The following is a 27,761-nucleotide window of genomic DNA, read 5'->3' as shown; positions in this document are numbered from 1 at the left end:
TGAAACCCCTAGCCTGTACTGTGTTTAAAATGGGGTGAATTATCAGTGTATGCTGAGTGTTTAGTGCAAAACTGAGAGGCAGTGAAATACAGTGAGAGAGAAAGAGAGAGAGAGAGAGAGAGAGAGAGTGTGTGTGTGTGTGTGTGTGTGTGTGTTTTAGCCACATAGCTTCCTTCCACAGCAGCTTTGTGAACCAGTAGAAGCAGGATTAGCCGTGTCACTGCTTCTGCTCTGCCTCTCTCTCTCTCTGTCCTCTTCTAGATCTTTCTTTCTCAGAAGAAGTCTCTCTCTCTGTATCACCTTTCTTTTAAAGTGAAAGACAGAGAGAGAGGGGGGGGGATGAGAGAGGAGAGTAAAGAAAGTTAAAAAGTAAGTGAGTGAGTGAGAGGCATAATATATACAGAGAGAGTGAGAGATAGAAAACAGGTGAGAGGAAGGCTTGAAAGAGTGAGCAAGAACAAGTGTGACTTGGTGGTGGCGTGTTAGTGCTGTGCTGGTATGAGTGGATCAGACACAGCAGTGCTGCTGGAGGTTTTGAACACTGTGTCCACTCACTGTCTCTTTTAGACAGTTCTACCTAGTGGGTCCACCTTGTAGATGTAAAAACAGAGACAGAAGCTCTGTAACTGTTGCTGCCCAGCTTGTGTTGGTCATCCTCTAGTCTATTAGTGGACACAGGATGCTGCCCACAGGACGCTGTTGGCTGAACATTTCAGGTTTGTGGACTGTTCTCAGTCCAGCAGTGAAGGGTGAAAGGAGGTAAGGTCACTCGTATGTGGGAAGAGAGTGTAGGAACAAGGAGGTGGTGTTTATGTTATGACTTATTGGTACACACACACACACATATATATATATGAGAGAGAGAGAGAGAGGGAAGGAGACATACAGACAGAGAATTTAAAAAGATGACAAAAAGGGAAATATAAAAAGAGAGTAACAAAGAAAAGGGAGCTTGAGAGGAAGTATGTAGAGAGAGAGAGAGAGAGAGAGAGAGAGAAGAATGGCTGGCATAACCTTGCATCAGAAAAACGACAGAAAGAAGAGTGGATTAATGCAGAATTAAAGGCAGCGCTCACAGAAGTTAATTAATGCTCCCAGCAGACTCTCTCTCTTTCTCTCTCGCTTTCTCTCTCTCTCTCTCTCTTTTTCTCTTGCTGAATGGAGGAATTAATGTCATCGGTTAGACTTTTAATTCCTTCAGCCTGTATCAGATAAAGCCTGCGAGGCCTTTTTGCAGGCATGTCGCTTTCCTTTCAGCTGACCGTCTCAGAACTAAATGCAGTAAATAAATATATAAATAAATGAATGAATAAATAAATAAAGGCGTATATTTATTTATTTATTTACTATTATCATTATTTTTTTTAGAGCCCTGCATGAGAAAGTTTTGGCCAAGGCAGTGGAGGAAGTTGTCGAGGTGATGTGTTGGGTGGTGTGTGTGTGTGTGTGTGTGTGTGTGTGTGTGTGTGTGTGTGTGTGAAGGGCCTTTGGGGCCGGCAGATTACGAGGCTGTTTATCGGAGTGCATTTGCAAGTCTAAACAAAAGGATGAAGAGAAGAAGAGATTGTTCGGCTTCGCAGTAATTAACCACAGTCCACCCCCGCAGCTCCGGCTGTAATTAACTGGACAGAGCTAGTGTGTGTGTGTTTGTTTGTGTGTGTGTGAGTGTGTGTTTGTCGTGGGTGGTGTGAAAGGAACTGTTATGCACTAAGGCCCAAGCGATATGAAAGATTTGCAGCTGATGTCGATACTGATTTTAAGGGGCTATAATGGTTACCTGTAATATCGAGGTGCATTAGTAAGTTAGTTCTCAGTGACCACTGACTTACACCACATTAGGGTGCAGCAGAATGTAAAGAATTATATGATATTATATTACATGATATTATATAATTATAGATGCTTCGTTGATGCTCACCTGACATTTAACTAACATTCAACTGAATGTGTATTAAATGCTATTGAACTCTATTGAACTATTGAACCCTACACCTAACCCTGACCCTAACCTCCTAACCTTAACCTTAATCTTTCCCTTGAATCAACCCTGATTCCTAACCCTAAGCTAAACCTTCAATCTAACCCTGAACCCATGTTAAGATTAGGGTTAGGTGTAGGGTTACATTCAGTAGACAATCATTTACATTCAGCTTAGAGTTCCGTTGCATTTAAGGAACATTTAGTTGAGTGTCAGTTGAATTGTCAGGTGAGCATGTACGAGGCATCTACAATGGACTGTACGAGTAAAATGATACCAAAAATATTAAATGAAACACCTTATTTGCAGTATACACAACGTTACATTCGGCTGGACATGCCTTTAATCAAAGCAGTGGCTTCGGACCCCTGTTCAAATAAGGCTGCCCTTGCATGATGTAGTCTGGCAGTGGTTCACTGCAGCTTAAGAACATCCAGAGAAGTGGTTAGCTGGTGTAGTGGAGCCCGGGACCCGGTGCTCTCCCTCTCTCTCTCTCTCCCTCTGTCCCTCTCTCTCTCTCTTTCTCTCCTTCTGTGAGTGTGTTTTCCCCATTGTGCTGTAAAGAGAAAAGAGCATTTACCGCTGTCGCCCCTAACCTGCGGGTTGTCGTGGCAACGGCCTCTCTGAGACGGGGGTATCCAGGCGTTATGGCAACAAATAGGAGAGACGATCCAGTGGCATGATGGGATATTACAGGGGTCAGCAGTTTTCACCACACACACTCAGAGAGAGAGAGAGAGAGAGAGAGAGAGAGAGAGAAAGAGAGAGAGAGAGAGAGAGAGAGAGAGAGAGAGAGGTGGAAGAAAGAAAGAAGAGTAAAGAAGTATGAAAAAGGTGACAAAAGGAGAGAGAGAGAGAGAGAGAGAGAGAGAGAGAGAGAGAGAGATGCTAAAGCATTCTAATTTTCTCTATTTTGCTGTCTGTCTCTCTGTGAACAGCAGTGTGTTCAGGTGGTGTTAAAGAGGGGAAGCCCACCCTGCTGTTCTCCATTCTCGTAATGTATGGCTTGCTGTCACATTAGCCATAGCTCTCCCGTATCTCGCTCTCTCTGTCCAGTTCTTTATTCGTTCTGTTATTTGTTGTGCTAGCTGGTGTCTACCAGAGGAGGATGGGTTCCTCTTCTGAGTCTTGGTTCCTCTCATGATTTCTTCCTTTTGATCTATGAGGGAGCACTTGGCTTGCTCAACATGAGGCTCAGACCCAGATCTTTGTAAAGCTGCTTTGTGAAAATTTTCAAATGAATTCAATTTGAATTAATTCAGAGTCCCATAAACCCCCAAAACCTGAGAGCTGATTCATTCCAAAAATATTTCTACAGAAATCCCTCACTGTCACCCATAGTTTCTCACTGGAGCAGACAGACATGAGCAGCTGCTCATTACTTTCATTTCCACACTAAACCCCTCCATTACAGCTCTCTAAAGGCAGATCTAAGTAACAGTACAAGTCACAATTTTTGACCCACCTGTTTGAATGAATGCTATAATCTTGGGTATTGGTTTGAGTATGGACAGATGTTGGTTTGAGGATGGATGCGTATTGGTATAGGTATAGGTATGGATGGGTGCTGGTATAGGTATGGATGGGTATTGGTATAGGTATGGATGGGTATTGGTATGGATGTGTATTGGTATAGATATGGATGGGTATTGGTATAGATATGGATGGGTATTGGTATAGATATGGATGGGTATTGGTATGGATGGGTATTGGTATAGGTATGGACGGGTATTGGTTTGAGGTTGGACGGACATTGGTTTCAGGATGGATGGGTATTGGTATGGATGGGTATAGGTATGGATGGGTATTGGTATGGATGGGTATTGTTATAGGTATGGATGGGTATTGGTATGGATGGGTGTTGGTATAGGTATGGATGGGTGTAGGTATGGATGGGTATTGGTATGGATGGGTATTGTTATAGGTATGGATGGGTATTGGTATAGGTATGGATGGGTATTGGTATGGATGGGTATTGGTATAGATATGGATGGGTATTGGTTTGAGGTTGGATGGACATTGGTTTCAGGATGGATGGGTATTGGTATGGATGGGTGTTGGTATAGGTATGGTATAGGTATGGATGGGTATTGGTATGGATGGGTATTGGTATAGGTATGGATGGGTATTGGTATGGATGGGTATTGGTATAGGTATGGATGGGTATTGGTTTGAGGTTGGATGGACATTGGTTTTAGGATGGATGGTATTGGTATGGATGGGTACTGGTATAGGTATGGATGGGTATTGGTATAGGTATGGATGGGTATTGGTTTGAGGATGGATGGGTACTAGATTCAGTATGGATGATATTGGTTTGGGTATAATTGGGTATTGGTATAGGTATGGATGAGTATTGGTTTGAGTATGGTTTTTAATGGTATGGTTATGGATGGGTATTGGTTAGGGTGTGGATGGATTTTGGATTTGGGTATGGATGTGTATTGGTTTGGGAATGGATGGGGTTTGGATTTGAGTATGGATGGGTTTTGGATTTGAGTGTGGATGGGTATTGTTTTGGGAATGGATGGGTATTGGTTTGGAAATGGATGTGTATTGGTTTGAGTATGGGTGACATGGATGGACATTGATATGGGTATAAATAATATGAATATGTATTGGTAAAGATTTTATAAATTGTAAAAGTTAAGAACCTTCATATATGATTTACATTTTTTTCTAGAGCCGTACATACAAGCCAAGAACCATTTTGCACCTCAATTTGTTGGAGTGTATATGTGTTCAATTCTTTTAATGGTCCTGTATTGCAAATCCAAGCTAAGCCCTTTCCAGGTTGTTGGTCAGGAAAAGTGCAAGTGCCGGGTACAGCACATGTGTGTCTTTGAGCGGTCCTTGTTCAAGGACGCTGGAAAAATGAAGGGTCCTGATTCGCTGCCAGTGCTAAGTCAAGCGGAGGTGAAACCTGGCTGGAACTGCAGCTCTTAATCACACTAAAAGTACGCTACTGATTAAAAGCTCTCGGCCCGACTCTTCTGGTGAAAACTCGGGTGTTAGTGCACCCGCTGCACTCGGAGTCGGGGTGGTAATGTGGAAATTTGCAGCGCTGCAGCGTTTAAGTGTTTTAATGAAGAGCCCTGGCCTCCGTCGCCGTTTTTCCCGCCATTATGCCGCGTTAGCGAAGAGCGCTAGTGCTAATCGAACTGCCGCTAATTGAAGTCAGCTGCATTGCGCTTGCTGAAAAAAGTTCAGGCCTTCGCTATTCAAAGTCACAGAGAGAAAAAGAGACGAGGCTTTTATGGTGCTAGAAGTGGAGGAGATGTTTGAGAGGAGGGATGGGAGAGTAAGCCGTAAAGTGGACTTGGGCAGTTAGTGAGAAAGAAATAGAGAGAGAGAGAGAGAGAGAGAGAGAGAGAGAGACTGAAGCAGAGGTCAAAAAAAGCAATTTCCAATAGAGAGGAATAGAATGGTAGAAGGGGAGGACTATTCTGCAGTAACTGTAATGATAAATTAGTAGTAGTAATAATAATAATAATAATATTAATAATACTATTAATAATATAATAAAAAGCAGTATATACAATTTTAATTTAATACATTTTTTACATTTTTAATACAAAATTAGTGCATAACATTTTGGAAAATATATCATATGCCATGTTAAATGTGTTGGTTTTTTTTGCACATTCCACATTTTTCTCCACATTTTTTGCAACATAATTATGCATTATTAAAATTTAGAAGTTTATCTCAGTGTATTCACGTATTTATATTTATATTTATAAATCGACAACACGTGACATTTGACTATTTACCCAAGAAAAACCTCAGCTAGTTTGAATAGAATAAAAATTCAAAGATTCCTCTAAGTTTAGACACTACTAAACACAAGTCAGTAAGGAGACCACTCTACTATTCACCCAAGTACTCTCTGAAGAGGTGGGTCTTCAGTCTGTGTTTAAAGACAGCGAGCGACTTGGTCGTTCGGACACCCAGGGAAAGCTCGTTCCACCACTTTGGTGCCAGGACAGAAAAAAGCCTGGACGCTTGTCTTCTGTGGATTTTGAGGGATGGCGGGTCGAGACGAGCTGTACTTGAAGCTCGAAGGGCTCTTGGTGCAGATCGGCTTTTGACCATTGCCATCAAGTACGGAGGGGCTGTTTTTAGTTTTTCTAAAATGATATACGTGCCTTTTAAAAGGAGTGTCCTTAATGGGTTCTTTATTATACACAATCCTATAATCTAATCTCCGCTGAACCATGTATAACCATTTGAATATTTAAGTGGTTCTTCTTCATGATGGAGAACATCTTGTAGACGGTTCTTTATAGCACATTTTAAAAATTGTTAAAATCTCTTTGGATGAGTAGGCTGGTCCTCCCCCTCGTCGCATCACTCAGCGTGATGCTAGCCAGTGCGTGCATCTGTTAGCTGACATAACAGAACTGGCAGTTAGTGCTCTTCTCCAGGCATGTTCAGCTGTCTGATGTCATTGGAAGCACATGCTAGCCTTCACCCTCCCAGCACTGGTGGCACTGTCTGACTGGGGGAGTCCTAACCAATGGGAGAGAACCTCAAAAAGCACTGGATTTTGAGTACTTTTCTGGAGCACACTGGTTATGATAGTGGCCATGTTATCTCTCAGTCTTTATCTATGTTATGTCTTTCTAGCTCTCTCTTTCTCTGGCTCTACTGTCTCCTCTGTTCTATACCAGTAGATGAATGAGTTTGCTCACTTCCCGGTTAGCAATCACACACTGATTATAGTGTGTGCTGGCACAGTTTAGGCATTTAAAGATTTGTAGGCACTTATTCCAAAGTGCCCACCTGGCAGAATTTCCTTTCAACAGTTCAGATACATGTCTTGCTGTTCTGGAGGATCTGTTGCATTCGTGCTGACCAAAAATGCTCAAACCTTCGCACTTACTATCAAACACACCAAGCAGACAGACCCATTCAAGCTCCACTACTGTTGCTAGACTGTTTGATTTTACAGGCTGTGGACCATCTGTTGTTGTACAATTTATCAGCCCCCATTTACCCCAGGTTGACAGCGGTCTACCACCCAAAAATATCCAGAAAGAGCAGTTCTGTGGTCATAAACCACAAATATAGCTAACACGAACTGTTCATCAACAGATAAGCTACAGTCTCTAACTGTTCACCAGCAAGGTGGAACTACAAGAGAGGAGTTTGTAACTTCTCCAAAAGAGCACATAACTTAGCATAAAGTCGCTAACTCCTTTTTCCTGTACTCTAAACATGTTGTCTCCATCTCTGTCTTTGACCTTTGGCCCTTGTGCAGTGCTGGCGTGGGCAGAACTGGCTGCTTCATCGTGATCGATGCCATGCTAGAGAGAATCAAGCACGAGAAGACGGTGGACATCTACGGCCATGTGACGCTAATGCGCGCCCAGAGGAACTACATGGTCCAGACAGAGGATCAGTACGTCTTCATCCACGACGCCCTGCTAGAGGCCGTCACCTGCGGCAACACAGAGGTCCCCGCCCGCAACCTTTACGCCTACATCCAGAAACTCACCCAGATCGAGACAGGAGAGAATGTCACAGGCATGGAGCTCGAATTTAAGGTATGCTAGCAAAACAGTGGACTACTGTGACTATTAGACTATTAGTGTCTTAACAAATGTTACAGACCATTAGTGTCTTAACAAATGTCTTCTAGCGCCCCAATAGGAATTTTAGTAGTTTGTTAGCATCAAGCTAACACTGGTCCTTTCACAGTCCTGCTGAGCCAGGAATTAATATCCCAGCATTCTCCACATGGCCCTGATGAGATAGATCTCTGCGTATACTGACACCATTACTAATTACTAGTAGTAAAAGTATACTGAGTTCTTTACATAGTCAAGTTAACGCTGCCTTAGAATGTAAGACACATGTAAAATGTATTTTACATGGCATTCCTTGACAATAATGAGTTTGTAATCATCATCATTTTGAGGCTAAATAATAGGGTTGTAAATCAGCTTGTCAACTCACCATTTACATTTAAGGCATTTAGCAGACACTCTTATCCAGAGCAACTTACATAAGTGCTTTACTGTTTACTCAGAAAATGTCCTTAGCTAGTTTGTAAAGACTAGGATCCAAAAGATACCTCTAAGCTTAGATACTACTAAATACAAAAGTCAGTACAGAGACTATAATACTCAACACTACACTTCGTCCTAGTACTCTCGGAAGAGGAGGGTCTTGAGTCAGAGTTTGAATAAACAAAGCAACCCAGGGGAAGTTCCACCCCTTTGGTGCCAGGACAGAAAAAAGCCTGGAAGCTTGTGTTCCGTGGATCTTAAAGGATGTTGGGTCAAGCCGAGCTACACCCGAAACTCGAAGGATATTTGGAATAGGTAGTCCATTCTTGGCTTTCACTCCAATCCAAATCACACACTTTCTATATATACACATCTAAAAACGACTTAAATATTATAATTAATTCTATAATAGATCTAATTATTATACCCCCCCCCCGATAAGATCTTTTGACATTTCTGTGCAATATTAGAATCACTTCTTCTTCTTTATTAATCTTTAATTACTGTATACTTATTATTTAATATCTTTATTTCTTCATGCTTTTCTTCTGTCATCTGTTTTGCAATCTGATGACGACTAGGGAGTTTTTCCTCTGTCTTGATCACTAAGCGCTTGCACCTAAATCTCTGTAAAGTTGCCTGGTGACAATGCCCGCTGTTAAAAGTGCTATATAAATAAACTTGACTTGACATGGTAATCTGGCTTTAAACCATTCTGCAATGTGATGGCACTTACGAAGCCACAGCAGATGTCCAATTATCCTGATATGACTGTTATGCCATTAACTGAAACATATGCGTTGCATTGTACTACCCCACAGGCAATATCTGGATTACAGTTCTGTAATTTCACAGTACTTACAGACCAACTACACAGGGATTGTGCACTTATTTCAAAGTGCAACTTTTGTAAATGAATGTGGAATATTTGTTTTATGTAAATGCAAAGCAATATCTCGATTACTAATCTGCTATTTCACAGTCCTTCACACTTTCCAGGAGCAGTATGCCATCAGATTTGTGTACAGAATGCATGTCCATGACCAGAGCTGAAAATACAGCATTTGCAGGAACATAAGCACTACAGAAACATTGAGCATTGCTGGCCATAATCAAGACATCTTTGCCAGTTCTGGCAACAGATCTGCTTCTAAGCCGTCTGTTATTTTACAGGAATTGTACTGTGTCATGTAGGTTAACTGTCATATCAATCTTCAGACATATTCAGACATAACTCCTTCCTGTTTATCTGCTTTTAAATTTACGTTTAAAAAGCAAGTGGAAAAAGAGCTAGACTGCAATTTTAGTCACCTATTCAAACCTTGTCCATTCAAACACTCGCCACTTAAATGACCTTCTCTTTTTGTTTTCTAATGTAATTATGTTTTCCATAAAAGCATCCACTTGTCACATGCTCTTGACTTCCAACTCTGCCTCTCCACATTCATCTTTTGTCGCCCCTCTAAAAAAAGGAACTAAAAAAAGACCCAAAGAGAAAAACTACAGACTAATAAGCACTATAATAAAAACTGTGATTTCAAAACATTTAATCAGGCAACAAATCCATTGGCAGTAAAGCAGGTACAAAATGAGGTTTTGAAGCTGTTTAACCCTTTTCATTCACATTTTTGGTGATCAGACTGCATTTGGATTTTACTTGACCACATGATGCAAGATTAAATCACTCAAGCCACATTCAGAGATGGTCAGAAATGCATCTCAACTACATTCAACACAAGGGTAAACAGAGTCACGGCATTCCATGCAATCCAAACGTGATAAATTTCATTCCTGATTATGTTGCTGGTTAACCTGATGTGCAGGTACTTCAGTACAGCTCCTGAAGATCTAAACAATGGGAGAGCTTGCTTAGCTGCCTGTACTCTGATACCATGGAGAAAAACTCCTGTTTGAACCATTGGATATTTCAGTATTTAACACTGTATTTACATCAAAATACATTAGTATACATTAGTAAAACACTAATATTATTACAATACTTATAGTTAAATATGACATTTTAAAATTTTTAATAATTAAGCCTTCAAGACTTTAAAGGTTCCCCACTGCGAATAGTGCTAGTAGACAGTAGACATGCTAGTAGAAGTGCTACAGCTTTGCACAGCAAATCAAACCTTTGCCCCAAATCTGGTTGACCAGCCAAGACATCTTTGGTGTCAGAATTGGTTTCCTTAGTTTTACACTGGACCTACAAGGCTAATGTTGCTTACAACTAACAGAAGTTATTGTAAAACAGTTAGCTTGGTGTTAGCTGCGTACCTAAATCATCACACACCCATCTTTACCAGGTGGGGTTGTTAAGTAATCTCTAATTGGCTTTCATGTGGTTTCCTTTACTGAATTATCTACAAAATATCTATAAAATGTTCAGCATGCATGGCTAGAACATAGTACCTGCATCCTGAAGTCTGAATTTTGTCCATTGTTTTTGGATAAAAGTAGGTGATTTGGGCTAAATATGTTTACTGTATAAAGGGAACAGCTGGTTAATCTCATACACTGTACATTGGTCTATAGAAGAGCTAAATGTTTTTTCCTCGCTAGGCCAGTTAGAATGATATCATTTCATCTGGTAGCTTTGTTCACACATTCCAAGCCTGGAGGCTCTCACCACTGGAGTTTCAATATTTTCCCTGCTCCAGCACACCTGATTGAACAGAAGAAAATGAGTTTGAAACAGGTGTGTTAGAAAAACACTAAAGTGAAGTGGTGCATCCCTTTGAGGCCTGGAGTTCAAGAAGGCTGAGCTTTTGCATTAGCTTTAACCTTAGGGAGCTGCTGTAATGGGGCATATACAGTGTTCCTTTAGTCTAGCTGTTAGTATCGTTTACTCACTTCTCTTTGCATTAGCGAGATGCATGAGACTCTCCATACAAATGAGCTGGATGTGGATGTAGATTGTGGTTTCTCTCAAGTGAAATCCTGGAATCCCATGCATTAGGCTAAGAGTTTCTGAAAGCAGATTCAATGAGACTTAAGTCCATGTAAAAATATATATTTGTGGACCTGTTGATAATTGATAAAAAATTGTCCCAGTTGCAACAGGTAGTAATGATGAAAATATGATCCACAGTAGCTACATTTCCATCAAAGAAACAGATAATCCAAATGTAAAGCACTCAAATAGTGATAAACTGGATCCTGTGTACACTGTAAATGATATTCGTATACTTTACTATAGAGTTCTAAGAAAGTTTACTTATTTAATAATTAATTCACTGAGAAATTTGTACACAAGTTCTGACAAACATCAATACATAAACCAATCAGTAAAATACTTTGAGGGTGACCCTCATTTCCAATGTAGCCTTAAAAAATAGTATTTAATAAATTGCTAAAAGTTAGACTAATGGAAACATCTAATATGATAGCAGTACTCATTGTATTAGGGTAATTTAAGGGGTTTAATTTATGAGACACAGCTAAATCCATTAAAATTTTAGTAATACTGTACATTTTTTAATTTAGCTAAATCCATTCTGATTTTTAGAAATACTGTATATTGACACCTGTCTCAGTGCCTGCTAGTACTGAATAGTGAAAAATATTCATAGAAGTTCATGATTTTACAGTATTACCTTCCATTTCTAATTGCGAAACCCAACAGGCCTACTGAGATTTATCACACACACACAGCTTGCATTCATGGGAACTGGATCCGAACTGCTTCAGTTTTCAAATCTCTTCAGCTGGCACTAGCTCTCTGTCAAGGCGACTTCTGATTGAAGAGGAAACTGCAGGAATAAACCTTCCAAAACGTCCGTGATCAATTCACGTCAAATATTAACAGAGAGACTGCAGCAGCCAGTACCGCCTTTAGCTCCATACAGTCACTGTAGCAGCTGAGAAGAAGAAGAAAGGTCTCTGACCTGGGGAAGTGCTGCTTTACTGTTTTTTTCTTATGTCTTTTGCTTGGCTACATTTTCACAACAGCAGCTGCAGCATTTTTCTCTGAAACAAAAGAAAAAGAAATCAATTTAAAGTCAGAGGGTGATGGATGGAGTATCACAGCTTGAGTGAAGAACCTCTGGGCTTTTTTTTTCTGGGACAATTTTGTTGTTTCCTAATTTTTTTCTTTTTTTCTGGGAAAATTCTGTTTTTGCATTTACATATGCATTTGCTTTTGCATGCATTTGCATTATAGGTTTTTTCTATAGTTTTTTGAGAAGTGCTTTCTGGGTTTATTCCTTAATTTTCTGGCCCCTTTGTATTTAGAAATAGCATAACATAAGACAGAGACATCATTTTTATATCACACACATTATTCTATATTACTATATATTACATTTTGGGCCTTGTCTGGAGATTTTCAGCCCACCTCAGCTCGCCTCTGCCCCACCATCTTTGGCTCTCAGACGGCTCACAGACTGTTTGGGGCCTGTGGTTTCCTCTCGGGCGCTTACACTGGTCCTCTAATGTAGAAACAAGCTCAGCACACCAGACGAAACCCACTCTCACGCAAAGCCTGAATCTTTTTCAGTCTTGTTCGCTTGCTCTCTCTCTCTCTCTCTCTCTCTCTCTCTCTCTCTCTCTCTCTCTCTCTCTCTCTCTCTCTCTCTCTCATTCAACATTGGCATAGTTTATTGGCATTAAAGTTGCTTTATTGCCAAAGTACTTAGCAATAAACATAAGTAGAAGAAAGAAATAGAACATAAAAGAGAACAATAGAAAATAATATCTGAAAGGAGTGTTAGCTAGCAAAAGCAGAACACACTTGTAAAATAATAATTTAAGTTAATAATAGGTTTCTCTCTCTCTAGCCTTCATGAACTCTCCTAACATCAAACACAAAGCCCCTTGTGGCTCTAACAGTTCCCTCACTTTGAGCATCAAGCTAACAGTAAATAAATACAATAAATAAATAAAGAATAAAATCTTTATTATGTTAATAAAAGCATTTTCCCATAGCTTTTCTGAACCAGCATCTGTATCTTAACACACACACACACACACACACACACACACACACACACACTTGCATTAGCCTTATGTCTTTCTCCTTCATGTATGTGATGTCTTGTGGAGTTTGTGTCCACTGGGGCGACTCTTTTCTCTCGTCTTTTTTTGTAATCGCGATTAAATCTAATGGATTATCTAAAGAGGAGCAGTTGTAGACCCTGGAGAGATGATCATATGTGTGTGTGTGTGCTGATATAGACAACATACAGTATACAGCTCTAATGGGAGTGTGTTGGGAGGTTTATATCAGTGGTGAAGACTCACACACTTCATAACTTTCTACCACTCACAGCAGGGAAAGAGGCATAAGGGATAGAGACAAGAAAAAGAAAAGAAAAGAACAAGGGTCAAAGGGGGACAAAGGAGAGAAGAAGGGACAAGAATAGAAGAGACAATAAGACAGGAGACGTGAGGAGTGTGGAATGAGAGAAAATCATGTTAAAAGGCTGTTTGTTCAATACAGTAAAGCTCAACACTTGAATCCCCTCCTAACTCACCACCAAGTTGTAAGACCTGGAATTGAACCTGTTACTGTGTCAGTGGCTCTCCAACCTTCTGACAGACAAACCACAAGCAGTAGCCGGAAAGCAGATATGTCTCACACACTCTCACTCACTCTCAGTACTGGAGCTGCCCAGGGTTGTGTCCTAAAGAGCTGATAGTACACTGCAGCAAAAGCACAAGAGGATCTACCAGACTGTCTGTAGACAATAGACTAGAGTGTCAAGTACCTTGGAGCTTGCATTTTGCAAAACCTGCCAAGGTTCTGCAACTTCAACACCCTGGCAAAGAAGGCTCATCTGTGCCTCATCCACCTCAGATGCCTGAGGGACATGAAACTGCCCTCCAATGTGCTGCGAAACTTCTACCCATCTGCCCCATTGAAACATCCCCAGGGGGGAACATCACAGCCTGGTTTGTGGGTTTGAGAACAACACCAAACAGGACAGGTGGGCACTCCGGAGAGTGGTACGATCAGCTGAACATGTGATCCGGACTGAGCTCCCTGACCTGCAGACTATTTACAGCATGTAGTTCTGGACCAAGGCCAGAAAGATAGTGAAGGACCTCGGCCTTCTCTGTGTTTGGATCAGGAAAACTCTTTTGCTATCTGGAGGTCAGCACAGAGAGAATGAGGTGGAGCTTCTTCCTGCAGGCTATTGAGACTTTTAATAAGAACAAGTCTACTCTGCATTTGTAAATATTGATATTATTATATATTATCTTTCCACTCTGGGTCTCTTCAGCACATTTGCGCTATATATATAACTTCATATCATATCCATTATTTTTACCTTCTAACCACTAATATTTTCCTTTTCTAGCGTTTGGCCAACACAAAAGCCCACACCTCACGCTTCATCAGTGCCAACCTGCCCTGTAACAAATTCAAGAACCGCCTGGTGAACATCATGCCCTACGAGTCCACACGTGTGTGTCTTCAGCCAATCAGAGGAGTAGAGGGATCTGACTACATCAATGCCAGCTTCATAGACGGGTACAGGTGGGTAACGCACCATGTCAAGTGTGCAGTTGTTCATCTGTGATGTGGGGTGGAAGTAGGGATGTTGTGGCTTTTTTTCTGTGTAAATAAACACATATTGCCCAGATATGAATTTTAGTCTTAAGTTGGTCCAACATCTTTATTTTCTTAAACTTTAACACAAACTCTGTTTTATATCACCCCAGACAACAGAAAGCTTACATTGCCACACAGGGACCTCTGGCAGAGACTACAGAAGATTTCTGGAGGATGCTATGGGAGCACAACTCCACCATTGTGGTGATGCTGACCAAGCTCAGAGAAATGGGCAGGGTAAGAAATCCAACCTTTCAAAACATTACAAAGGAAACATACTGTGTTTTATATATCGGTTTGCAATATCTTACCATGAAAGTTAGCTTGTACCAGTTTATTTAGTGAATCTAGTAGATAACCGTGCATTACATTTACATTCTGTCAAAAAAACATTACAAAAGACAAATAAATATTAATGTTTTTCTTTACATCAAACAAGATTCATCAATCTCAAATAATACAATATGTTTAATAAAAAAATAAAAATAAACCTGTGTTGAAAGTTTAAAATCTACACATTCCATAACATTTCTCCACTTCTTTTAATGAAATACATTGAGTAAAGCAATGATTCTACTATAGATAGAACAATGACAATTCAAAGAACCATTTAAATGCTTAAATGGTCTTATCTTCAGATGCCAGAAAACCCTCTTGCATGAGGTGCTTTATAGAATATTTTAAAAGGGTTTAAAGCTTAAACTATATCAATCAAAAGTAAGTCAAAACATTTTTTCAGTAATGTCCATATATCACGCTATGGAGGTTGGAGGCAGAGGCGGACATAAATGCAGGCGTTTATTTACCACAAAACTAAATAAAGCAAACAACATACAAAGAAAACAGCTGAAGATCCAAACAAACAGAAAGAAACAAACACTGTATTAAAAAACAAACAAACAAAAAAAAAACAAACAAGAAACAAACAGGCCAAGCCAACATACCGCAAGCCGACATGGAATCATATACATATAAGCATACACAAGATCAGACAAGGGAAGGCTGAAACAAAGGGGTACTTATACACGGACAGACGAGGAACACCTGAAGCTAACAAGAGGGCGTGGCTACAGAGGAGGCACAAGTGGGAACACTAATGAACAGGCAGGGCTAGAAAGGACAGAAACAAACAGAGCTATGTGCTAGGGAGCACATGGTGAAGCCAAACAAATGGACAAGTGTGACACCAGAACCTTTTTGGCAATGAGTGAAAAAAAACATTGCCTCTAAGAAATTATATAAATTATTTAGGCATGAAAATGCCAGCCACAGAATAAAGGCTTGTGTCTAAAAATATTGTAAAATCATTGTCTCGCTCTATCTCTTAGGAAAAATGCCACCAGTACTGGCCAGCAGAGCGGTCAGCCCGGTACCAGTATTTCGTGGTGGACCCAATGGCCGAGTATAACATGCCTCAGTACATTCTACGGGAGTTCAAAGTCACGGATGCCAGGGTAAGTTTTTAACACAGTAAAAATTTGCATCTTGAGACCACATGAAAAAAACTGTGATCACAAAAAAGATAAAAGATGACACACAATACAAAAATAAAAAATGAAGATGAAAACATGATACAAAAAATTAACTCATGGTCTGTCTAGTTTTCTGATATGTTAGAAATTGCGAAACAAAGGTGTCTGTGGGTTGAAAGAACTTCTAGTATGGTTCCTTTGATGACTAAGCATTGTCAAAGAATATTTTGTCACTTTCACACAAAACCTTGCATTATGTTCAAATGTGTAAAATGGTAAAATGAACATACAAGGTTTTTGTTTTGTTAATATGATTAGTAAAAAATGTCCTTGACTTAGCTTTCTTACTGAAACTCTTTGATAGCCAACAAAGGGAATGTTTTTCTCAAGCCATTCTGACTTTTTGGGAGAAATTTTAATGTTTTTTATTCAAGTTTGTTCAAGGATTTACTTTCTGCTGTTCAGTAGAGGGTTTTTGAAATGTAATAGACATGCAACATAAACACATTCGGAGGCTTTGGCTCTTTGTGGTTGCTGTTTACTGTAGATTGAAGCCCCCCTGCAGCAGTGGAGATGTAGTTTGTATAAAACAGCTTTCTAAGTATTAATAATCTGCTTGTATCAGAGGATCAGTCCTTCTGTTATTCTGTCACTACATTTTGCTTTGAACCAAAGCTTCTGGAGAAGATTTCCATATGCTGCATGTGTTGCGAACAGAGGAGGACTTGTTCTATCAGGGTGCTGTGTAGTGGAGTGTGTGTTGAGTAAATATTTAGTTTGGGGGGAATTGGAACATGTCAGCACTGAAACAAATGCAGCGGCAGCTTTTAATTCCATCAAAGGCTTGCGGAGATAAACGGCACGCACCCTTCTGTTTGTGTTTGGGCTCTAAAGAAGGACCTGGATGGCGTAGCTTTACTTATCAAGGCTATATGATATCACTTAAGCAAGCTGCAACCCTCGGAGCTTCAGTCAAGAGCTCTGCTGACACACGCCACATCAAAGGAATTAGCGCCTAACACACTAATACATTCAGGTGAACAATAGGGATATCTTTTTGTTCAGCTTTGAGGCATTCGTGTTCTCTGGAGGCTTTTGGAGTCCTCTGCAATTGCGTAACGCCATGATATGTTGGAGGGGTGGGGGGGCTGGCACATCATTCAGACCGAACGGCATTACTATGAACTAAAAGATACCAGTGCTTATCAGAAGAGTCAAGACTGGGACAGCAGTGTTTTTTTCTGTAGGAATGAATATATCAGGGCGATACAGGTAAAGCTACACAGCACACTGAGTTGCTACTTGTGGTTAATAATGAATGAAATTTCATGTAGAGAATTTGCTGCTAAATTGAATCCATTCTTCCCTTGATCAGGGAAAAGCTTGCTTGATTGACAGGACGGATGCCTGTGTTCAACAGTCAGAGAGATTCAGCTTCAATTTTTCTCATTTCAGCCAAGCAATCAAATGGCATCAGTACACAGGTCTTGTATACAAAATGCATCAGGCTTTATTTGAAAATGTCTGATGCCAAATCTGATGCCTTGTGGTAGGATAAAGGTCATATAAAGCAGTGCACCCATCCAGAGTCTTCTAAATCTTCCTTATGGTCAAACCTCCCCACCTTTCTATCCATTATATGAATTCTCTGAAGGTTTCTGGGTCCTCCAGATCTCAGCTTAACCTAAGGAACTGAGGAAATGGCTACCTGAAAATGCTGTGCTAGGGAACTGTTAGGAGTCCATAGCTGCTGAATGTTTGGACAAGGTTTCAGGAGTACTTATAAAGCTTTCTTTTTATTAAATTCTGAGAATGCACAGTTTAACTACATGTGAATTGTTTGAGTACAAATGGAAAAACTTTGTCCCAGATATTATAGAGGGCATTGTTCATTATTATTATTCATAAGACATTAGCAGCAGATTCTTCATGTCCTCTCAGTTGCAAATGATAAATTAGTATATAAATAAATTAGTAAATTAAATTAGTAAATAAATAAATATTAGTTTACTGATTTAATGACTGTTCCATACAGTACTCATTTTGAGCATCGGCCAGTACTGACCTAATAATTGTGATTTCATAGATAAACAGTTTAACTACAGGTAAGTCATGTGAGTACAATTTTAAAACTATGGAGTAGAAAAAATACCTCATTGTATGCAGTGTATGGTATTTAGAAGACTGATGCTCTATGTAGAAAATGTATGGGATGCATTGCAGTTCCAGTATAAATACACTGTATGTTGTAGTGACTAATTTAAGCATTTAATCTGGTATTCTTTTAACTCTGTGTTTTAGGATGGTCAGTCTCGGACGGTCAGACAGTTTCAATTCACTGACTGGCCAGAGCAGGGAGTGCCCAAATCAGGAGAGGGGTTCATCGACTTCATCGGACAGGTGCACAAAACGAAAGAACAGTTTGGCCAGGACGGGCCCATCTCAGTACACTGCAGGTATTGACTGAAACTCCCTTTACATTCACATACTATTGGATTTCAGACAGCTGATGATTTATATTTAAAATCGGAATGAGATCAAACATTCTCCACTACAGAGCTTTATCACTTTACTAATCTATTCTCTGTCATTCTCTCTTTTTTCTGTTAATCTTGGTTCTTGTCTTCTTTCCTTTTTCTTTTTTTTTTGCTCTCTCTGTCTCTAGTGCGGGTGTTGGTAGAACCGGTGTGTTTATCACTCTCAGTATTGTTTTGGAGAGGATGCGCTATGAGGGAGTGGTAGACATCTTCCAGACAGTGAAGATGCTGAGGACGCAGCGGCCGGCCATGGTTCAAACAGAGGTACGCACACACAGACACCATAAATATACAAAATATATAAATTAGTAAATAAATGATAAATTAGTAAATCACATGTGTTATTGATTTACCCCTGTTACATTACAATACTAATGATGATTTCAGCCAATACTGATCCAATAACTAGATAAATGAAGCCATTTAAATTGTGATTATTACACTATGGCTTCATATTGCTCCTAATATAATCTAATGTTTATGGTCAAAAGAAAAACAGATGATCAGAACTGGATCGGAAGTAATTTAACTGTTACTGTTACTTGGAATATGTCTGGATCAGCCTTGATCATGACCCTCTGGATCAGAACTTTTTGTTAAACATATAAATATTAAAAAAATCTTTATAAAAAGTACATTTATTAAAACATTATTTAAACTGAGACTGATGTCTCACTGCCTGTGGGTCCCGAATCTGACATAAACACAGACAAGGGTAATAAAATTGATTTACAGGTAATAAAAAAGCAATGACATATATTTATGAACAGTAATTTGGTATATTTATTAATCATTGGGGATGTTTTGCCAGTGATGAGACTGTAGTTATAGATTGTTTTCCAGTCCAGGATGGGTTAATGAGTTGGGCTCTTCTTGGCCTTGCTTTGTGCTCACAGTCATAGAGTGTGTTCACCTCAGCAGAACATGTGAAGGATTAGTTTTTAAGTGTAATTACGCTCATTAGGACTGGACTAATAAGTGCCCACAGAACAGTCTTGATAAAAGCGTCTCTTAGAAGGAGTGCGAGTACAAGCGGTGGCTAGGAAAAATCGAAAGTTGAAGCTTTTCGGCGTATCAGCATTCAGCCGTTTCTCTGCCGCTGTTCATTTGTATTGATATCTACAAAGCCCTCAGGTTAGCCATGCAAATTGATTCAGATAAGCAATTTCACAGCCGGGCCGCAAGAAAAAGTGCCCTCTCCACAGTCGATGGGAAAATTGTTTGGTGAGATCAATGCGAACGGAGCGCGCCCACGTGCCTCCGAAGCGCGCCTCTCACGCCCCGCCGAGCGGAATGACGCTGCTTTTTCCTTTTTTCCTTTTTTTTTGCACTCCTCCGTCCTCTCTGAGTGCTCAGCAGAGAAAGAGAAAAAGCTCCGAGCTGGAGCGAAACATGCAACCACGTTCACAGCACCCTGCTTTCAAACCATCGTTTAGTTTTCGGAGAGCTGAAATTATGGTTGCTATAGAGACCAGAGGGATTTAGTTCACCTTATCAGAATGCGCTGGAAGGCAAGAGTGTGTTCAAATGGCAGTTCAGGTGTTGGGTGTGTTGCTGTTTCAGTAAATGACGCATTCGTGGCACTTTATTACATTACATTTTCAGAACTTCTAGCGCTCAACTAGAGAAGATGATTTCTCAGATCAAGGTTCTGTTTAGATTTGATTATTATCCAATATTTATTCATATTTTTCTGTTGGATTTGTGCCTCGTAACTCGTCTCAGTTTGTTGTGGATGAATTTGATAGACTTTTTTTTTTTTATAGGACTGAATGGGGGTGCAAAAGTTTGTACACCCCTTCTCATGGCAAGATATAAATACACTATTAACACAGAAACAACCATAGCAACTACTTGACAACACATAAGCAACCACCTGAAACACCATAGCAGTTACCTGGGTTTGCCATAGCAACCACTTAGCAACACTTGAAGGATCTGCTTGCAGAATCTACAGGCGTCCATGATTTGATGGGTCATTAGAGGGACCTATGCAGTATTAGAGAGGAAGGGGTTTAGTGTTATGGCTGAATATTGCTTATATTGCTTAAAAAATAAGTATTGCTTCTTGTCCAAATTTATGAAGTCAAGTATTATTTTGACACTTGCTTATATGACCACCTGCTGGTTTTACTGCTGGTTTTTAGTAGCAGCTGGTTCTCTGCTTGTTGTGAAGACACCACATCTGTGTCCTCCACAAAGTGTGGCAAGAAGGCTGGTGTACTTGCTAGGCAAATGGATAAACCCTAGAGACCAGTTTTCCCTCCATATTACTTTCTTATGTCCACTGCCTCGAAAACTGGACTACTTTAGACTGCAGCTGATCACCCAGCGGGAGGTGATGGAGGGACAGTTTTCATTTTCACTTGATAATGAATCCCTGATTGAGCCATTCAGCTAAATGGGTCTCTACACTGCATTATCTGCACTTATTTGTGGAATCCTGATATAAAGCTGAGTTTGTGCTGAATCAGAGGACAAGGATAACAACTGCATTTAAACTGAGTTGCTCATACTTGGAAAGTACTGTCATTATCAGGAATTATTTGTATGTTCTGCATATGAAATCGAAATTCTCAAATAATATTTCCTTTTAAATGTCATAGTTTTGACAAACATTTTATTTACACATTTTATTTCAACATTAGTTTTGTTTACCACAAATGTATTAAAGTATTGAAGAAATGCTTCATTTTGTACTGGAGCTACAAGACTAATGTAGCTAATAAGTAACATACAAGATTTATACCCCACCAGTTAGCGTGGTGCTAACTGCATTCCTAAACCATCTCAAACTGACCTCAAATCATATGGACTCCAATAATCTTAAATACATTTGCTCATATGATTTCTGACACTGTTTAACTTAAGCCCATTATACATTCAGAAGCTGGTCCATCACTCATAGCCGTTTATATTTAGGTTATATGTCACTTACACAATATTTTTTAATGGTATTTTACCATTGCTTGATTTGCCATGAAAGTGCCATTAGACAGGTCCTTCATTTCTAAATCATGTTCGAAACCCCCTACCGAGACAGTTTTCTCTTTACAAACTGAAACTCTACTGTATAAATAAAAGCAGCACATTGTTGCACATACAGTACACATGGTTCTGTTGAATTACATTGTAAAACTGTGAAAAAAAACTATACTGTGATTTGTAGAAATGCAGTGTGGACAAAAATCAAAGCCATTGTAAAAAAAATAGACAGTTCTTACAGTAATTTCTCATAGGCACTGTTACGTTTATTTAATATATAAAGTATATAACCTAATAAGGCTGAAAATTTGTAGCTGTGTGTAGTTTACAAACAAGTATTTTGAAAAGATAAAACACATTAATTGCAGTTGTTATGCTAATTAGACAAACCAGTAGTAAGCCCACACTGATCACTGAACAAGTGCATCCAACAAAAAAGGCTAACTTGTAGATATTTTATTATTATTTTTAGTCCTGTAGCACAAAGAAAGCTGTGGATCCATTTTAGGAAAAGGATTTTATAATGGCGCAAACACAGCAATTTCTGGATACAGGCTAAAAGGAATGGCTTGGGTTTTTCTTTTAGGCATGCTCAGTTGTTAGTTACATTGGCCTGATAGCTCCATTACAAATCTGAAGAAGCAAACTTTACACAACAAACGTGTGTTGGCTGATAAACTGCATTTGCAAACACATGCATTCTATCTCTTTCTTTCTCTCTCAGGATCAGTACCAGTTCTGCTACCGAGCCGGCTTGGAGTATCTTGGGAGTTTTGATCACTATGCAACGTAAAGAGTCCTTTTCCCCATGAGGAACGTGGAAGGCCCTTGGACATCCAGAGGTCATTTCTTCTGAGCCATAAAAATTCCTGCTTGTGAAAAGTACTTCTTAAACTCCTAGTCCAAGACTTTCTTGTTGGGTGTGAAAAACAAACAAAAAAAAACAAAAAACATCAATGTGGAAACAAAAAAAATCAAAAAGAAACGAAAGAGACGAAATTCCAGGTGGACCAAGAAAAAAAATACACCCCTCCCCCACCCTATCCACCTTTCCCAAAAAATCTGATAAATTCTCATCCCCAACAAAGCGGACGCGTATATCCGGACTGCTGGAGCATCATGTGGAATTTACTGTTTCTTCTCTTGCTTCAAGGATTCGTCTCGGATTCATGAACACAAATAGTAAAAGATTACAATAAAAAAAACAATAAAACTGAACACAAACTGCATCAAATGAACAGAGACGTCACGAGAAGCGGAGGAAGGAGGGCCCTCGGAGCGGCCCGGAGAGTAGATGCACATTGTAAAGAGAGCTTTTTTTTTTTGTTTTTCGTTCAACAAGCAAACACAAGGCGACATCTCATTGACGGATGACATCTCATCGACTTTCGGTGAAATCTAGGAAAAAAATGAGTAAAAAAAATAAAAAAACAACATAAAAACAACAATGGACGCATATAATAGTAATAATTATACCCCTATCTTGTCACAATGTTCGTCCTTCAGTTAGGGGTAATGGGAGGGGGAATGTACAAATACAAAATGAATATAAAAAAGTTATTGATTTAGTTTTTTAGTACTTTATTACTCAATCGAGCTGTAATTCATTTTGAACTATGTGATTTTTTTTTCTCTTTTTTTAACAAGGTGACGCTCAACGAAGTTAGTCGAACCCAAGTATTAACTTTAGAAATTCACTTCTTTTTTTCCATTCTTCTCCTTATTTTTTTACGCTGTAGAGGTGTGCGAACTCTCGTTTTCCTGTTCTTTTTCCGTTGGCTTTCTCTATATATTTTCCTTTCTGTTGCGTCATATAATGGCACTTGGTGTGGTCCTGTATTAACTCTTACCAAATTTGAACTTTGATACAGGGTCCTATGACTTTTATTTAGTTATTTTTTTTATGTCCACTGTCACATACACAACTATAAACAGTCTATATTTCGGGGACTCCGTGGAATCAAAAGGGGAGGCACAGTATGAAGTTGCTGCTACAGAATATCTTAGTTCTTCCATGTTACAGTGATTTTAACAGACATGCCTCCGAAACGAATGAGAGTAAAATAAAATATATATGGTAGAATATATAAATATATAACATGTATATATAGATATATACATAAAATGTTGAAATATTTATTAATGAATTAATAAAGTGTGCTACAAATATAGATATATATATATACAAATATATAAATATATATAGAGAGACATAAATTATATAAATCTATAAATACCAGAGAGATGAAATGATATATGAAAGCTTCCACAATGAGATTTCTGTACTTTTTTGGAGGGAAATGAAGAGATTTTTCACTGGAATGCACATCAGTAGGTTGAAATAAATCGTACTTCAATTCAGTGCATCTTTTCTTGTGCAATAAATAGGTGTATTATAGCTTCGGGTAGGGTTGAGGGAGGGGAATATGTAGGGACAAAAAAAAACTTTGTAATTCATGGCATTGTCGTTTGATGGTGGAGCAAAGTGTCACCGGCAGTATTTAGCTAGCTCTACTTAGATAGGTCCAAGGTTGTGTAGTGGCATAGTCATCGTCTCATCGTGTAGGGCAAGGTACAAAGACATCTCTCAAAAAAGGCTTTCGAAGTGTTTGAATCGGCATAATATTCTACATTTTCATTGTTTTGCATTTAGAGTGCCTTATATTTATGCCTGTTCTTTTTTATAATGTTCATTTAACGTAACACGTAGTCCAAGTATTTATCTATGTACCGTTCATTTTACCACGCATTTTAATTTACATTTTCATTATATGAAATTATATATGCAATTAAGTAAAAAGTACATCGTTCCTGTTTTATTTTCTGATGCCTTACCGTGGCTCAGCATTGAGAAAGGAAAACAAAAGAATGAAAAGGTGCATTAATTGAGACAATTAAAGAAACATCACAGCTATACTACAATAGCCATACTATAGTAGCTATACTACATTAGCTATACTACAGCAATCAGATGCTTCAAACTCCTAAACGTAAGGAACGACATTACCTCGTAGTGTCATCACAATGGACAAACATTTACAATGAGCTTCACGTGCTAAAGACCAAACCGCAGTGGTCGTAACTGTTTTGTTTGGGGTTTTTTTTTTCGTAAGATGTAATTTCCAATCTCGGGACAGTCTCCTGGAGAAAGGAGCGCACAGAATGTGGACTCACAAAACTGAAAGGGAACTCACCGAGCCTTACATAACGAACACATACACACATTTGTAAACTCGGGAAAGTTGCGGTAAAAAATCGTAGCTAAGACGACAACTTTCAAACGCGAAGGACGCGGTTCAGCTAGAGCGGGCTGGCATTGTTAATCCTGACAATCTCATAACGTACTAAGTGGCTGAGCCTGCTACCGCGGTGGGCGTTTGCGTTCCTTTACGCATCGGAAGTTACGAAGTGATTTGAACCTTTTCTTGTTCAGCTCCTGCTTACATATTTTTTTCGTTTATTTTTCGTTTTTTATTGGTGGCTTTGTGGATGTGCATTCCAGGTGCTTTCTTTCCCTTATTCTTATTTCGAACAGGTTCATTATTTTACGGTGGGTTTGCTGTTTTTTTGTTTGTTTGTTTTCCTATCTCATCCTTGTTACAACGTTTAAGCTATGAAGTGCTATTATTTAGCTTCATCGAACATGTCAGCGCCACGTAGTGTACGTGCTTTGTTCAGCGTGCGTTAAACTGGTCTGTCGATTTGTCTTATTCTTTTCTTTTCTTTTTCCCAGTCTTGTTTTTTTTTTTTTTTTCATTTTCAACCTAATTTCAATATGCATGGAAAGCATTGCAGAGGGCCAATGGAGGCCTAGTAGGAAGAATTGCACTTTCTATATCTTTGTACTATGCACTGCCCTATTGATTCTATACCCAATAACGTATTACTTGAAAGCATCTGTAAGAATCTCCTTCAACATTCACTCTGTGTGTATGTAAATAACACAAACCGGGGGGAAAAATAAGGTATCAAATTCAAAAAAGAGAAAAGACAAAAAAAAAAAAACAAGTTTGTGGCAAAAAGAGCATCCTTTCTGGTGCCATGGAATCTCCAGCAGGTGACTTGAGTTTTTTTCGGTTTGTTTTTTGGGGTTTTTTTCCCCGTTTTTCATCCCCTTCATCAGTTTCGTGGCTTCGCCATTCAAGACTGGAGTATCATAACAGAAATCAACGTGGTGTTCTCTGCTCTCTCTCTCTCTCTCAATCTCTATCTATCTATCTCACGTCTGGATGCATAGACTGAAATAAATTAATTCAATTGTAAAGAGAAAAAAATGGCTTGTTAAAAAGAATCATAAAAATTACCTCTGATTAGTTGTAAGCGTAAACTGTTTTATTTTTCTGTTCGTTTTCTGTTTTTAATTCTTTTTTTCCCTCTTTGAATGAATGGAGTGCTTTTTATTTTCTTACTTAGGTTACATTGGTGGCGGAAGACGTCTATATGACGAGCAGATCTTTGCTGACACAAGTTCCATTTGTTATAAATGAATTCTATTAAAAAATGTAAGTGTTATGAATTATAGCGTCTAGTCTTATTCCGGAAGCTCCGTGTCTGAGTGGGTAATTGGGTGAATCGGCATTCCCAAACTAAATTCCTGGCGGGCTGGTTACTGTAGGCTAGCATACCATTTTTTTTTTGCTATTTTTAATTTGTGACGCTTTGTAGCTATTTGCTATTTGGGTCTATGTGAAACTCACTTCTGTGTATTCTCATCCTGCATTATTTTAGAAACTTGAAAGCAACAATATAATAAAAAAATAATTTGCTTATATGGTCAACAAATAAGTAAATCACTGCTGTCCCTTGAAAACTATGTATCTCCATTTCTGTCCATGTTTAGTTTTCTTCATGATTTGAAGCCTGTAGCTGCTCTGTGCACTGTGTAAATATTTTGGGATAAATAGACCAATAGAAATGCTCTTCCATTCAAAGTTAAGAACATGTTTGCCTTCTCCTGTTTGAATATACATGGATTTCATCGGACAGCGACGAAATGCAATGCACAATTATGTATCTATAGTGCCTTGCAAAGTCATCAGATTTGTATGGATAACATATAATACTTACACACACACCTTTAAAAGTCAAAATTCATAATTTGTCAATGCTGCTCGAATAGGAATTCAACCCTTTCAGACCAGAACTTCGAAGAACCGTCTGCAATAAGAGCTTCAGGTCTGTTGGGGTGTTGCTCACTGTTTAGGAGAGATCTTTGGGTGGGACAATGTTTGTGGACCACAGTTTTCTAATAGAGCCACAGATTCATGATTGGATTAAGATCTCGACTTTAGCTCAGTCATTGTAGAAACTTTGGCCTTCTGTTTAGAACTAATTAGCCTTATTCACCAACTGTTCTTAAGAAAAAAAAAATCTTAATCATTAAGCAAAACTTAATCCAGCTTTACCCAAAATCTTTTGCTTTAACCCTGGCCCTAATAAACTTACCTCAACCCAAAGCCTCACCCTGGCCCTAATCCTAACCTTAATCTCAACCTCAATCCAAAACATAATCCTAACCCTCAACCTGGCCCTAATCCTAACCTTAATCTCAACCTCAATCCAAAACTTAATCCTAACCCTAAACCTGGCCCTAATCCTAACCTTAATCTCAACCTCAATCCAAAACATAATCCTAACCCTCAACCTGGCCCTAATCCTAACCTTAATCTCAACCTCAATCCAAAACCTAATCCTAACCCTAAACCTGGCCCTAATCCTAACCTTAATCTCAACCTCAATCCAAAATGTAATCCTAACCCTCATCCTGGCCCTAATCCTAACCTTAATCTCAACCTCAGTCCAAAACATAATCCTAACCCTCATCCTGGCCCTAATCATAATCTTAATCTCAACCTCGATCCAAAACCTAATTCTAGCCATCATCCTGGCCCTAATCCTAACCTTAACCTCAACCTCAATCCAAAACATAATCCTAACCCTTATCCTGGCCCTAATCCTAACCTTAACCTCAGCTTCGATCCAAAACATAATCCTAACCCTTATCCTGGCCCTAATCCTAACCTTAACCTCAGCTTCGATCCAAAACATAATCCTAACCCTTATCCTGGCCCTAATCCTAACCTTAACCTCAGCTTCGATCCAAAACATAATCCTAACCCTCATCCTGGCCCTAATTCTAACCTTAATCTCAACTTCAGTCCAAAACATAATCCTAACCCTCAACCTGGCCCTAATCCTAACCTTAATCTCAACTTC

At 39.2% G+C, this 27,761-nt stretch overlaps 1 protein-coding gene across 34 annotated transcripts in view; it reads left to right on the top strand.

Moving 5' to 3' along the window:
• ptprda (protein tyrosine phosphatase receptor type Da) overlaps window positions 1-26,061 on the top strand; it is a 617,722-nt gene extending 591,661 nt beyond the window's left edge. For all 34 annotated transcript variants that reach the window (XM_072669660.1, XM_072669680.1, XM_072669689.1 and 31 more), the window contains 7 exons: window positions 7,242-7,527; window positions 14,298-14,476; window positions 14,662-14,788; window positions 15,880-16,005; window positions 18,325-18,479; window positions 18,689-18,824; window positions 22,270-26,061. In XM_072669660.1, coding sequence (XP_072525761.1) covers window positions 7,242-7,527; window positions 14,298-14,476; window positions 14,662-14,788; window positions 15,880-16,005; window positions 18,325-18,479; window positions 18,689-18,824; window positions 22,270-22,338 — 1,078 coding nt within the window. In that variant the 3' untranslated portion in view covers window positions 22,339-26,061. The remainder of the gene's footprint in view (window positions 1-7,241; window positions 7,528-14,297; window positions 14,477-14,661; window positions 14,789-15,879; window positions 16,006-18,324; window positions 18,480-18,688; window positions 18,825-22,269) is intronic.
• The last annotated feature ends 1,700 nt before the right edge of the window (window positions 26,062-27,761 follow it).

The sequence above is a fragment of the Salminus brasiliensis genome, chromosome 24 (assembly GCF_030463535.1).
Source record: "Salminus brasiliensis chromosome 24, fSalBra1.hap2, whole genome shotgun sequence".
NCBI lineage: Eukaryota > Metazoa > Chordata > Actinopteri > Characiformes > Bryconidae > Salminus > Salminus brasiliensis.
The sequence above is the reverse complement of the archived record's forward strand: the minus strand, read 5'-3'. Positions and strand labels throughout refer to the sequence as shown.